Here is a 15392-nt window from a genome sequence, read left to right on the forward strand (position 1 = left end):
TATGAATTGGCGCCAGCTCGTTATTTTCCAAATCGTTGCGGCAAGCTCTCAAAGTCTATTCAATTTCCATGAAATAGCAATGATTTCTGATAAGATTAATCACATACACCGCCGGCAGGGCGCTTTTCGACTTGACAATTTCTTCGTACTGTGATCAGATAAGACGAGCTTCCCGCCCGCGTTTGCCATTACACAAGTGGTCTTGAAAATAACATTTGCACCTCCAATCGCCAGAATGGAGTGCGGGCCAGTGGAGGCAATCATTCGTGGTGGGCCTCGCCTCGCCTCGCCCCCTCTCCAGGAAAACAGCTGGCAGGCAGTCGGGAGACATTTGCCTCACATCCCTGTCTGGTGCCTATACGTCCCATATTCCAGTGAAATTATTTATTTGCAGCACGCTATAGCCATCTTAGTCTGGAAATTGGTTTTCACAAGGAGGAATTGATTTGTTGATAAACGGGATCCTGTCAGGGTTTCAACAAAAGTTTCCCAAAACATCCAGTGCATGTTAGAAAACGTGAAATGAATCCGTGCGATTTGGTTTGGCAAGATTTTCTTCACAGATGGCCTTTAAAAGACACCAACAAACTGTGGGCCTTTGCGATTGTCTTCATGTGTCACTTCGCCTGCTAGCAAAAGCAAAAAGGAAGGGATATTCGGCTTTCTGGTGAAATTTAAGGATGACATTAAAATATGCTACAACCTTTACATGTTTACATTCATTTGGCCATCTTTTAACTTTTAAATGTACATGTCCAACTGTTTAAAGCTTCAGTACTTTTTGCACAACTTGCCGCTTTTCAATAAGAAACTAAACGGCAAAACTCACACGTTTGATCCGATACACTTCAAGGATGTCCACTTCTATACCTTTCGGTAACTCTTCCAGTCCTCTCTGTCTATGTTGCTAATTGCTGAAGACCTGACACCAAGATCAGTAGCCACTAAGTACAGTTTTTGCTGTCAGTGACGTATCTAACCTATTCAATTTGTAGCATTATGTCGATACCTTTAGTCGTGAGAGTATGCAATTACAAAGCTGTTCACTTTTTGGTGTCTTGAGAGGGGCATTCAATCATGAAGCATGCGCAATAATCTCATTTTCTTGGGAGTTCCAGAAAATGCTACAAAAGCTCTCAAGGCACAGATTAAAAAGTTCATGAAGTCTGCACTCAACACACAGCAAGATACAGTCGACACGATTATCTTTCACTGTGTTCATCGGTTAGGAGGTCCCCATCCGGGAAACCCACCACGTCTCATCTTTACAAAGTTTGAGTCCTTCTGAGAAAAAAATATGTTTCCCCTCCTGTCTTTTCCAGTCCTGTCCTATTTTTTTCCTTCCCTCACAGGGCAGAACACTACTGACCCATACAACACTCGAAACCAATCTGTCACTGTACTCGTTATATACTGTAATGTGTTTTGCTCCTCATCTTGTTTACAGCTCATGTGGTCTTTTTTCCCTCTTTTTCTTATATGTTCACTCTCCTTAGTTTTTTTTTTGTGTCACTCCCCTTTAAAAACTTTATCCTGTTTGACTGAACGACTAATTCTTGATAAATAGCCATCAGAATACAAAGTAATATTCTCTACTTCTTTTGTATTCCATCACAGTTACAAAAAAACAAAAAACAAACAGGTGATCAAATTCCAGATCTATTTATTGAAAATTGGGATTATTTTGGAGGATTTCAAAGTTATTGCAGGGAGAGCGTGGTTGTTGATTTCGTGCTTCAACATTTTCTTGTTAGCAGCGTATCATTATTCACAGTGTGTGTGTGTGTGTGTGTGTTCGTGTGTGTGCGCGTGTGTCATCAGCTCCAACCAAGAATGATTCATGACTATATAATGTATTGTGTATTTTGCCAGCCACAAAAGACCACCATCTTCTGGTGTTCAAAAATTGTTAGACTAATGTGAAACAAAAATACAATGGGTACAATGTATTTTTCAATTTATATTATTACCTAAGGTAACCCCATCTTTTTTCCCCGTTCACATCATTAGCTATGGGAACAAAAGCCTGAGAACATCACTAGCTAGCTCTTGGTAACAATATCTATACAATTTTGTATTGTACCAAATTATCAAAAAGAGTATTGTAAATACTTTATTGACTATTTACACCACTGTTTTATAAACTTTGCCCTTCATCCTGGCGGATAGTCTTCTGTCACATAGAACAACAGACACCTTCCGCCAACTGTTCCATCCCGCTTAGACCCGTTTCTTCACTTCCTTATCACACTCACCATTGCTCTCTGTATTGTTGACCCCAAGTATTTGAAGTTGTCCACCCTCGCTATCTCTTCTCCCTGGAGCTTTACTCCTCCTCCTTGTCCGCCCCTCACATTCATGCACCTATATTCTGTTTTAATTGAGCTAATCTTCATTCCTCTCCTTTCCAGTGTGTACCTCCATCTTTCTAATTGTTCCTCCACCTGCTCCCTGCTTTCACTGCTGATCACAATATCATCTGCAAACATCCTGTCTAACCTCGTCTGTCAGCCTATCCATTACCACAGCAAACAGGAATGGGCTCAGAGCGCATCCCCGATGCAGTTACACCTCCACCTTAAATTCTTCTGACACACCTACGGCACATATCACCGCTGTTCTGCTGCCCTCATACATGTCCTGTACTATTCCACCATATTTCTCCACCACACTGGACTTTGCGCATGCAGTACCAGTTCCTCTCTTTGTACTCTGTCATAGACTTTCTTTCGGTCTACAAAGACACAATGTAGCTCCTTCTGACCTTCTTTGTACTTTTCCACGAGCATCCTCAAGCCAAATAATGCATCTGTGGTACTCTTTCTAGGCATGAAACCACACTGTTGCTCACAGATACTTACTTTTGTCCTGAGTCTAGCCTCCACTACTCTTTCCCATAACTTCATTGTGCGGCCCATCATTTTTATTCTTCTTTAGTTTCCACAGCTCTGAACAACGCCAATATTCTTAAAAATGGGAACCAGCACACTTTTCCTCCATTCTTCAGGCATCTTCTCCCCCGCTAGTATTCTGTTGAACAAAAACTCCACAGCCACCTCTCCAAATTGCTTCCATACCTCCACTGGTATGCCATCGGGACTGTCTTTCCAATATAATTATAATAATAACAATAATGATGATGATGATGATAAGAAGAAGAAGAAGAAGTAGAAATAGAAATAATGAATAATAATAATGTTGGTTAAGGCCATCTTTGACTGCGACGTACCCAGCTTCTCTGTGAACTCCATGTCCCAGAACGCACCTCGGCAAAGCTCCTCGCTTTCCATTGGTGCAGCTCCCTGTGCAGGAGAGGCAGACATGAGGCGGTACTTAGTGAGAAGTGTTCCGAGAGAGAGCTGCGCAACTCAAGCTGAGCTCCCATTCCGAACTGGCGTCAGTGCGAACGGTGCCCCCCAGGAAAAGACTCCTCTGTGCTTCAGGTCGACGCCACTCCGGGTGAATGAAGCGTTCTGTCCATGCGGAGGCTAGCGCTGGTTCTTCTGCCCTGTGCTCTCGCCGTACTAGTGCACTTGTGGTCGGCCCAACGACGGTGCTCCGCGCCGCTGGACAACGACACACACTCGGGTACTTGGACGCTTGAGGGCCGGGCTTCCAGACTTCCAGCCCCGGCAACTTTCTGAACTAACTTTGCTTTCGCCGACTCGCTTTGTTTGTTATTATTATTATTATTATTGGTTTGTGTGCCTCATAAGGGAAAGGGGAATTTCCGCTTAAGTATGCATAAGCGTGTTAAGTTGTATAGTGTACTGTGATGTTGGGGCGTTGCTGGGTGCTGAGCGCGATCTCAGCATCTCTCATTCAGCTCGTTCCTGTCAAATCATTATAGCATTACTAAATCGCACTCAGAATTCTGAATTATAGCTCGCTGGTCATGCCTTGTGTCCAATTGCAGATGGGGTGGTACCGTCTTATGAAGTTCTGGTGGGAGTTCTATCGGCCAGACAGCATTACAAACTGCGACAAGCCATAAGGGACACCTGGCTGGGCTACCTGCACCAACACCCTCAATTCAAGTACAGGTCTGTAAGAGCCAGCTCCAACTTGTCATTTTTATTATTATTTTTTTGAACCGCCGGAATCCTAAAGTGAAAATAAAGCCTGTAGCCGGCAGCAAATTACCAAACTTATTTTCTTTACCTGACCAGAGGGCAATATTGTCTTCATCTGTCACCGTCCTAAACCAACATCACAGATGCAGCATGATGACCCTGACATGAACCTTTTAGGGACCACGGTAAACTGGGAGTGCAATGATGGACAAGCTTTTGGTAAACAATAGTATGTCCTTGTTTTTAGAGTGGGGGTGAAGTTTATCGTGGGCAAATATGGGTGCCCCATCCCGCAGGAGGACAGAGAAGATCCTTACTCCTGCTCCCTTCTCAACATCACTGAGCCTGGTAAGAGAAATACTCCATGTAAAAATAAAACATTGGAAGTTCAAATGCATAGGCGCTCAGGGTGCAATCTATTGCTTGCACATCCAACCGTCAGTATTGAGTGGCGACTGGAGTTGAAAGAAGCAAATGAATGTGTGTTATGAATAGGAGTAAAACATCTTTTATTCCCCCTCGGCTGCAGCTCAAGGACGCTTTACTTTTCCTCACCATAGTCATGGTCATACAATGAAATCCACAGTCAATGTCACCACTTAGGCTGCAGCTGTGACGTCCAATGTGAAGCACATCTTGGGAAATAATTGAACAGGCTGAGCATCGGTTGGAAGGTAATTGTTTGTCTCTCAGCTTCAGTGAGGCGCACCACTACTTTCCTTCATGAAAACATAATTATGGCAGATGAGAATAGACTTTGTCAGCTTCATGGGTCATCTCGGTGAGATCTCGTTTGTCCGAGCCTTTTACCCTGCTGGCTTGAATAAAATTTGTAAGTCCCATTTGATTAAATGCTTTGATGTCAGAAAACACGAGAGTAAAGGACATTGCTCGGTTTTTAAATCCAGTTCGATATTTGACTAAAATCCAGCTCAGTAAGCAGACTAATGAATGGTGATTGAAGATGTTTGTTTGTGCTGAATTAGTCACAAGGATTTCCTTCCGTCATATAATTAGCTGACTTGAAAACTCACTTGAGCTGAGAATTCCACTGACCAAAGAGTTATGCAGTTGGGGCAGAGACACAAGTAGAATCAAGGTGCAGTTTGGAGAGCCTAAACATTAATATGCAAATGACTGCAAATTAAATGTCAATCATTTAAAATGCAATAGTTAAATGTATCTATTGGAGGAGCAGCAGTGTGTTTCACAGTCGAGAGATCTTGTGTTTGAATCTCAGCTCAGACGCTCCTGTGCTGAGATTGCGTGTTCTTGTTCACGCTTGTTTGGGCTTTCTTCGGCCAAACTGTCTTTACATTACAAGTACATGCTGTGATTGTGACTTGTTTTGTGGACTTGTGCATTGATGTATCAAGTAATTTAGATATATTCCATTCTTTGAGTTACTCTTGAAACAACACTCATTTTAGAAGTGTCTTACCTGGGCTAAGGTGAAGAAGACCTGAAGTACAGCTCAGTGGTCCTAAGCAGGCTTTACACTGATTTTATCGGCCTGATCGCCCGATTAGTCAACATTTTTTACAGATTTGTTTCGATGTCATAATTCACCGATCCAATCAATGACCTCATTGATCGGCTCTGAGAAAGACATTTACGCCGTGTCGCTGTCATGCACACTATATCTGCATACATAGTAGCTAGTTGATTTTTACCTAGTATTTATGTAGTTTTTTTGTCTTTTGATGTAAAACTCTAAATATCTGACAGCCAATAAAGTTATTTTAAAAAAAAACATCAGCTCCATGGTAAAGATGACTGAGAGACAACACCTAATGCGTGGATCAGACTGCAAGAGAAACTTGCTCTTTCATGATTGCACTATGTCAGACTACTGCAATAAAATCTTGCATTCAGATAGGACTGCATCTTATTTTTTTACAATCAGTGGGCTTTTATCTGATCAATTCAAATGTGACTTGATACACTCGTTACCGTGGGGATGACAATTGTATGATAAGAAGAAAATGGGAGTTGAGGGTGTTGGTGGTGACTGGTGTTCAGGACCACCAACGGGGCTGAGGACATTCGTGTAAGGCTTGCTTGAAGTATGTTCACGTACTTTTGATATGATACGGCTTGCAAGCAGGCAACAAAATGTTACGTAGTACGTTACGCTAGTGCTCTTGTTAACGGTTGTATGTAAACATGCTGTTCTGTTGAGTCATGATCTAAAGCTCAGATGTCGGAAAGTAATTTCATTACAGCAAGTTAGCACCCATAATTTCTGTCTCGTTTTTATGTTGATTTGACCTGACTAATTACAATACATGATCTCACCACTAACTAACTTGTTGCGTCACTATGAACCACTGTAATGAATAGATGAACAAAGACACTTTATTTATTGTAAATATACAGTAAATGAACAGGTCATTTAAACGGACTCATTGCTCCATCTTTTGATCGGATTGGTGATCGGTTATCATTTTTTTAAAACTCTGTGATCGAGCCTTAAAAATCCTCATGGTGTAAAGCGTAGTCCTAAATTCTATTTTCAGATGACAGTAAATTTTGCATTACATCTGGGAATGGAAGGACCCAGATTCTGGAGAACAAGTAGAGTGGCACACAATCCAATTGTGGTCATGCCGGTACCATTTTTATTTATTTATTCATTTTTGGACTACTGTGCAAAAGGATGCTGCGTTCTCTTCCAAGTTGACCAGTTTCAAATGAGTATGAGAACAATAGTCTGGTGCAGGGAATATTCAGCAAATGGCGCACAGACTTTAAGAAACGTATGCAGTTTAAAGTGACTCATACTGTAATAATCTGAAACAGTGTCAATTGTGCAAATGGTGCAGATACTTCCCAAGCACATGAGTGGTCAGTAAAAGATATGCAAGTAGTGCAGGCTGACAAAAGTACTACACTGAGTGCATGAGTAATGTATAATTGGCCCGACAGAGACATGATTGCAATCTCACAAAATGGGGCGCTCTTAACGATGGTGTTATAGGTTTACTGTTTAAGAAGTAGATGTCAAGAGGAACGAAGCTGTTGGAGTGTTTGCATAGTTTGCTAGTGCCTACCTCAGAGATGAAAGTCCTCCGGAATTTCTCATTTTACAATTTTCATGAAAATTGAGGAAAAATTGCCTAAAATTAATCCGGATATTGGTTGACAACATTGAACGAGCACGCGTTTGAGTTCGTTGATTTCCTTTCACAAGTGTAGCCATATTGAGGCACTAACACTAGTAACAGTAACACCCCTTACATTGTCATGACCTCGTCATAGCTCGGAGATTTCGAAATTTCGGTGAGAACGGAAGTCACAAAGGGTGCATGTGTGCGCACAAAAGGCAGATTAATCATTGAATGTCGAGTATTTGAGTAGGGTTTTGTGTAAACTAATTTATTCGTGATCGGCCAGGTACGGCCCCAGCGCAATGTTCAAACAGGTAGACAGGCAAGCTGACATACATGCGATAGACACGAGTGTTAGGAACACGTTCAAGTGGTCATGATTTGGGAAAAAGGACTTGAACACAGATTTTTTTTTTTTTTTTTTTTTTTGTCCGACTAAATTAGAAAGGTCGACAAACCTAGTAAGTCAGATAAAATTATATATATATATATATATATTTATATATATATATATATATATATATATATATATATATTAAAGGCAGCTCATTATTATTATTACTAGCTCTATATCTATGATAGTGCGCAATCTGGTCGTGTGTATCAGTACAACGCGACGTAACAAGTTAAAGAATTAAACGTTAATAGTAATTACTACAGATCAACTTCTTTAACATGTTTTGCTGTACGGTGTAGAAATTCTAGGATATATTTTTGTGTATATTCTACATCTATACTATAATATGTGTAATGTAGGGAAAAAGACAATTTTTACTCTTTTTACGGAATAGTTCACTGAATTCATTTCTCTTCAGATAAGATGGCAAATTTTAAGCATATTTTAATGACAAATGTGATTTTGTGCAATCCAGTGATTGGGGAGGGGGGGCCAAAAAAAAAAATCAGGGCCTGGCCGTTGGGGAACTTTTGCCCATTTTTTTTTTTTTTTGGTCAGGACTTAGAAATTTTACATTAATTTTTATCTGAATTTTGTTCACAGATATCGCCAGAATGCACCACAGCCATTCATTTTTTTTAAAACATTTTCCGGGGGGGGCATGGGTCTGGCGACACCCAGCAGGACTTCGCACCTTCGGTGCTCGCATTTGTATTTTCAGGAAAGTCCACTTTCATCTCTGCTACCTGAGGGAAGAAGCCGGAAAAAAGAGGCAATGACCAGGATGTTGCGAGTCCAAGAGGATTTTGCCTGCTTTTGTCTTACTTCTGGCAGTGTGCAAGTCCAGAAGGGCAGGTAGGGGGTAGCAACATTTTTTTTTTCCAGCAGTTTTAGTAATCCGTTCCAGTCAGTTTGTCCTTTTTTGTCGAGCACAAGTCAATGAACAGGATCTCGTTAGATCCGCGTGCCGTCAAGGTGTTCAAGAGTGAAGTGCAGTTTGATGTTGACTGCGTCATCCGCACATGTTTCCTCTGTAGGTAAACTGGGTGGGGTCCAACAGGGTCCACAATGAAACGTTCAAAAGACTTCATGACCACAGTTGTCAGGGTGATAGGCCTGTAGTTATTCAGACCCCAGATTTGTTGTGGACTGAGATGATGGTGGATCATTGCAAACAAGTTGGTACCTCACACAGTTCCAGATATCTATTGAAGATCCGAGTGAAGACTAGAGCAAGCTGATCCACGCAGCCTTTGAGGAAGGATGAGGACATAAGGTCTGGGCCTCCGCTTTATCTTTTGTATCTTGTATTGTTTAAAGATACGTCTCACATCCTGTTTGTGGCTGGTCAACGCAGGAGGGGGAGTAAGACGTGTGATGGTGGTCGGTAGCGGCTGCGGGGTGTGAAAGTGTCCTTTTCAAATCTGAAATAGAAGGTGTTGAAGCTGTTGGTTAGTTCTTTATTGTTCTCCTCTCGGGAGGGGGTTAGTTGCTTGAAATCCCCAAATGAAATGTTAAGAATTAAAAATGGACAGAGCCCGTGGTAACTTTCGTTCAAGTCTGGGGTAGGTTTCAGATCACTTGTGAGTTTATAAAAACAGATGGATGCGCATATTTTGTTCCTTGCTGTATTCAGTTGGAAATTGAAGAACCCCACAATTATTTAGTGGTCCGTCGAAGCGAACTTCGCAAACAGTCATTTTGAAGCATTCCCACAAGGCCAGATGCGAGATGGCAAGATGTGGCTTCCATCACACTGTTTGTGTCTTTCCCAGCCAGGTTTGATAACTGTAAATTGCCTTCTCAATCACAGTCAGAAAGGTCTCATTCAGGTTATTGCCACAGGTCGTATCCGTTAACTGCAAATGTCAAGAAGCTCTTCTGTAATTGTGCTATGTCTAACCAACCATGCCTTTTCTTGGAAACCACTCGTCAAAAGCAATAATAAAAGCTGGCATGTCTCAAGATCAGCAGGACATGGGCGTTTCAATTAAATTGTGTACACCCGACGTCGTGTTGTGCCAGCTGTGGATGTGACACACACGGAAGGCTTTACGTGATTATTCTCAGCTATTGAGTACAACAACAGTATCTGCAGAGCATCTATCTTCCCAAGGTCTGCTTACTTTGTGTGGTTCCTCAACAATGCACCACATCACTTCATATGTCCTTGTGACAATCTTTGGCAGAATGTTCAAGCCAAGCAGCAAACCATTCAGGCACATATTTGTGTAAAACTGTTTATCGTTCCAGTGACTTTAAAGCCCTCAAAACTCTTAAATGGTTTGAAAACTTGAAGGTTACCAAGTGCTAACAGACAGTTCAAAAACGGCAATTTTCATAGTGTGTTGTTAGCATTGCACAAAAGCAGCCCCACTGTTGGCTTTAAGTATTTTTATATAACACAGCGTCGTTGAATTTTATGTTCGGCGCAGTCATCTACTGCTGCTTTTTATATTTTCAAGTGTATTTTGTTCTTTATGTTCTTATGCCCTTGACATTGCATCTACCTTTTTAGGAAAAATATTGTGCTACCTGTAATTGGATATACTGAACATTTACCAAGGATTATTAAGGCCCCACTCAAAAGAGGAAAAAAAAATGCAGACAGAAATTGCCTGTTTTGTGTGTGTTTGTTCCCTCGCCAACGGGTAGTGTTTTGAACAAATATTGGGCAGTCAAAAATTGTTGGTTGCAATTTGTGATTAGGTTGTGTTTGTGTTTTTATCGTCACGTGTTTAATTGTAACATGAATTGTGGAAAAATACAGCTATTTTCTAACATTGACTTCATTGTCTAATTTCACAACTTTTTTCAAGTGTACTCCCACCCACACCTACCATCCTTCCACTGTGGCCTTTGAAGATAAAGTGAATGATCCTCCTGTGATCTTTTGATTAAAAAGTGGCAAGGATGTCAACCCAAAGAGAATCCACCCTGTCGTTGTGAGCACACACGCTAATCATTTAGTTTTATTCAGCTCTTAACAACATTTGCTCAACCGGACGACAATAGCCCATTTCTCATTAAGAGCCTCAATCTTTTAATTGATCTCCGCTATATCAGTGTGACTTTTACAATTCGGCACTAACTACACTCCCACGCAGTTAAAAGTGAGGATTTTTCACTGTGGGATCACTTGACTGGGGACTCTCTCTCTCTCTCTCTCTCTCTCTCTCTCTCTCTCTCTCGTCCTGTCACTCTCTCTCTCTCTCTCGTCCTGTCACTCTGTATTTCCTTAAAGTAAAAAAGGGGGCGAGGTCAAGATTGTAAGAATGCTCACGTAGTGTTTTCTGTGCTCTCTGACTCAGAGGCAGGACAGGATACCGAGAGAGAAATCGTGATGGTGTCCGACCCCAAGGTGCTGGTCCCCTCTGATGTGTCTGCTGTTGCCTTGGATTTTAAGGTGCTCCACCCGGTGGTGATCACTAAACTTGGGGTGTTTCCCCGAAGAGCCCAGCCTGAACTTAGGAGCAATGTGACTGTAAAGCTCCTGCAACTGGATCAGGAGGTCGCTACATTTAATGTTCCGCTTACAGTATGACCTACAGGTGAAAATGGCCGCCGATTGAACGGCTTTATTTTTTTGCAGGAGGCTATAGTAACTGCTCGCTTCAGCGCCATCAGTACAGGGACCCTCATAAGCGGAATATGGTACAAACCAGTGGAGCAGTTTATCTTGCCCAAGGTACCTTATCAAATGTTTATCAACACAGAGGCCACGAGAAAACAGTTTATTTGTTCTCCAGGGTTTTGAGGGGACACTAGTATGGGAGAGTTCAGACGTAGAAGTACTGACCACAGTCAACTCGTCCTGTGTGCAGCTCAATGATGGAGGAGGTGTACTCAAGATCTCCTCTGTAAGTAAAACTGGCAGCTGGTTCCAAGTTTAAAAAGTGAGCCAAAACCTTGCTTCTTGTTTTGGGAAATGCAGATTGCAGAGGGCATCCTGCCCCACAGAAGTGCTCTTGGATTTCCTGGTTTGGCCGGAGGATTCACCTTTACCATTTATGGTGGGTCCCAATTCCCAATGTAAACAATTCAAAGCCTTGTTTACCTCGGCAGGTGGAGAGATTGTCTTCTTTTAGTTTCAGGGCTCCTACCTTCTCACCAACCTTTCACATTGTTCTGTTCTATTATTGATTTGACTTCCTCGGGTCATTAGGCTTTAGCACAGCTCCAAACAGATTCTTCAACTACTTAATAAAAGAAAAGAAAGAGAAAGCAAATTTGCAGTTTAATAATACCTTTTACCAAAACAAAAAATTCACCCTTCTATTTTTTCCCCACATTTTTCTCTCCTGCAGGCATTAACTCGGTATACCTTTTAAAATGCTCCAATGTAGTCAGTAGTAGTGCTTTTTCAATTGTTTTGTGGACTTTTTCTGGACTGAACCACCCACCCGCTGCGTGTTAGACAGGAGCAGTTTGTTTGAGCTCCTGCAGGGCCGTCCAGCAAGGATGGAACGCCACGCCGCGGGGCTGAGGCAGGAGGACTCCGCCTTGGAGCAAGAGAGCCTGAGGCACGGCGACATGGTGTTCGTAAATGTGGTGGACACCTACAGAAGTGTGCCTTCCAAACTGCTTCAGTTCTACAAATGGTACGCTAAGTGCTAAGGACACCGCTCTCCATCTCCAAATTGCCCCAAACCTCCAAGGAAATCACCCATCTAAATTGAAATTGTGTCATTGCCTTACAAGTGTCCCGTGGTCAGAGGCACACTTGCAATCAGTGCTGCGGTGTGGCGTCAGTTATCCACAGACGGAAGCTAAAGGCCCACATATTGGGGCTCAATCAATCAAAAAACATAATGTGCAGCTTGTTTGGGATTGGTGGAGTTAACATTTGATCAAAATTGAACTTTTTCTATTTGCATCTGCTGCGCCATTCATTTCACATCACTATTTGCACTGCACATAAAGATCTTAGACCTCTGATTGGCAGCAGGACCCCTTTGGCCGCATTTGATTATTACTGATATGGTCAACAAGACTCTGACTCGGAATTCCTCCCTCGACAATGTTAGTTTAATTGACTACTGTAATCTAAATCATCCGCAGGTGTCATTGTGTATATGGTTTCGTCTTCATGTGTTGTTAAATCAAGCTTAAAAAAAATACACCAAAAGCTTAAAAAAAAATATACTGTGGTTAATCCTATTTCAAGTTTTGCTGTAGTCTTTGCAAAATGCTAACGACAGTTCGTTTCTTACGTTACTCTGCATTGACTGAGATTTTCAAACTTAATGTCACAATCCACAATGAAGCTTTCAGAAGGACACAGTTCTGCATGTTAGGAACAATTTTTCATTGTACGTCGTGAATCACCATCTCAAATGTGCTCATCCTGGGACTAAGAGAGATTATCTGTAGGTCTACTGACTTGTTTTTCTTGGCTGCCGTCACATTTGTAAATGTCTGTGTTGGCAAGACACATTTTGGATTTTAACTCCTTTTAACCAGGTGTGTGCAGTTTTTAGCGTTTTCCTTTTATTAAAAATACATCCACGTATAAAAACACTAATTCTCAATTTGATAGGTCTGTGGGAAACATTAATTTCAGTCTGCTCCTGAAGACTGATGATGATTGTTACATCGACATGGACTCAGTATTAATGAAGATGGAGCGCAATGGTCTCAAGCGTAGCCATTTTTGGTGGGGAAAGTAAGTACACATTGGTGACTCAGTCTTTGGTATTGTGCAGTGTTTGTGTCTAAATCACCAATGATCATTGATGGGTGAACGTGAGAGGTGGTTTTGTGCTAACACACCATCTTGACCCAGTTTCAGACAGAGCTGGGCAGTGGATCGGATCGGGAAGTGGCAAGAGCTCGAGTATCCCAGTCCCGCCTACCCGGCCTTTGCGTGTGGATCTGGCTATGTGGTGTCACGTGACCTGGTGCAGTGGCTCGCCAGTAATGCAGATAGTCTAAAGGCCTACCAGGTAGCCCATTGAACACCAATCGCCTCACTGGTAACCACAAATGAAAGACGAGCTGATCAATGTGTCACAGGGAGAAGACGTGAGCATGGGAATATGGATGGCAGCTATCGGACCACAGAAGTATCAGGTGAAGTCTGCATTTATTTATGAAATGGGGAATTGCTCTTAAATTGCTGAAACCTTACCACTTGTTAGATGTAAAATCACTTTCATCCTTTACATTGTTAACGTGGTTTCAGAGTAGAGATGTCTTTTATGAGAACACGAAAGATGAAGTAAACAATATTATTGTGTATTTTCCGTTCATTGTAAACTGGACAGTAAGATGTGAGAGGATGCATTAGAAGGCAACTGAAATACATTTCATCTTTGAGTACATGCTGTGAACAAGAGGGCAAGGAGAGAGCAGAGAGACATTTTTTAAATAAAACAAGATCTTACATAAATACATTTTGAAGCATATTCAAAATGTAATTGTGATTATCCAGCAGTGCACAACATGCAAGCACATTTGGTTTGTTAGCATCAAATTTACACGTGACTAGATGATTACATTATTGGGGAATGTAATTACTCGAAGGCCACTCTGCGGCACACAGACAATTCCAATGTGCTCCTGTGGCAAATTGTGCACCTTCATAACTGTCTGCATTGGTGTCATGCATTCTATCGCTTGGAAAGTCAGCAAAATGTGGAAAAATTCCCTATCCTTAAATAGTTGCGTGAGTACACGAACGTAATGGATTCGTCCTTGGCACACAACCTTACACAGAGTTAGTAGAGTGGAAATTGGTTTTGTAGTCTTTGGGTAATGTTAACAAACAAAGGACAATTTAAAAAAAAAAAAAAAAAAAAAAAGACTCTCCTTGGTGAAGGTCATGTCATGCAACTGTTCACACGAGTACTGATGTTTCGCACCTGAACACATTGCGCTTGAATAATGCCGCACGCAGCCAGCCCGTCATTTTGTTTTTTGAATGTCATCAACACGGAGGCTTGTTTTGCAGCGTGTTCGGTGAGCAAAATAAACAGTTGGCGGCGGACCGTGTTAACAAAACTTGTCTCCTGACCAGGACGCCAGCTGGCTGTGTGAAAAGGAATGTTACCTGGACATGCTGTCGTCCCCTCAGCACACAGCAGAGGAGCTGCGTGGGCTGTGGCACCGGAAGAGGACGTGTGGTGACCCCTGTGGATGTCCCTGGGGGCAGTAAGGACCGGATCGCACTCAACGTGCAGATCTGCACACTTCTGACATATCGGCTTCCGCGCATTCTTCATACCTCAAATTGTGATGTGTGTGTTTTTATGAATTAGAATATCTGATACATGACAACAAGCTTTTAAAAAAAAATCAAAGATGACAGCTTTTCTGTGCTTTTACCCAGTCATTGTTGTCATTGTGCAAAATAGGGACGTTGCCTTATTGTATCTGTAGTAGTGGCACAGATTTTACTTGGACAAATCATTGTACAATTTGCAACACAGACTTTGGAACTTGAATCCTTTGCAGGACATAAAGAAAACGTCAAAAGAGATGAAAATGCTTCTTGTGTATTTTGGGTGAAGTCACACATTAATATTCTCGTTAGATCCACAGTCACCTAGTATCATTTTATCTGCGTTCCAGCTCAACAACTGTGAAGGTCCACAGTCATCAAATGCACCATTTTGCTACTGAAGTCTCTTTCTACATCTAAAAAGTCATAGAAAATCACTGACTGAAGAATCCAAAGGCATCGATCATCAACTTGTGGAATATATTTGGGAAGACCAAATACACTTTGGTCCCAAGTTTTTTTACTTTTTGTCATTTTCCATTACTACAACCCCATCGTGGATCTGAAAAAGAAATAGCAATTAAAGTGTA

The 15392-nt window shown here is 41.8% G+C and overlaps 1 protein-coding gene across 1 annotated transcript; it reads left to right on the top strand.

Annotated features, from left to right (window-relative positions):
• The first annotated feature begins 3321 nt into the window (after window positions 1-3321).
• b3galnt2 (beta-1,3-N-acetylgalactosaminyltransferase 2) lies at window positions 3322-15058 on the top strand. Its single transcript, XM_061837958.1, has 12 exons — window positions 3322-3588; window positions 3917-4043; window positions 4321-4421; window positions 10892-11091; window positions 11173-11268; window positions 11330-11440; window positions 11515-11593; window positions 11998-12181; window positions 13120-13245; window positions 13366-13525; window positions 13596-13652; window positions 14599-15058. The coding sequence occupies exons 1-12, from the start codon at window positions 3480-3482 to the stop codon at window positions 14734-14736; spliced, it is 1488 nt and encodes a 495-aa protein (XP_061693942.1). The 5' UTR covers window positions 3322-3479; the 3' UTR covers window positions 14737-15058.
• The last annotated feature ends 334 nt before the right edge of the window (window positions 15059-15392 follow it).

The sequence above is a fragment of the Syngnathoides biaculeatus genome, chromosome 12 (genome assembly GCF_019802595.1).
Source record: "Syngnathoides biaculeatus isolate LvHL_M chromosome 12, ASM1980259v1, whole genome shotgun sequence".
NCBI classification, from domain to species: domain Eukaryota; kingdom Metazoa; phylum Chordata; class Actinopteri; order Syngnathiformes; family Syngnathidae; genus Syngnathoides; species Syngnathoides biaculeatus.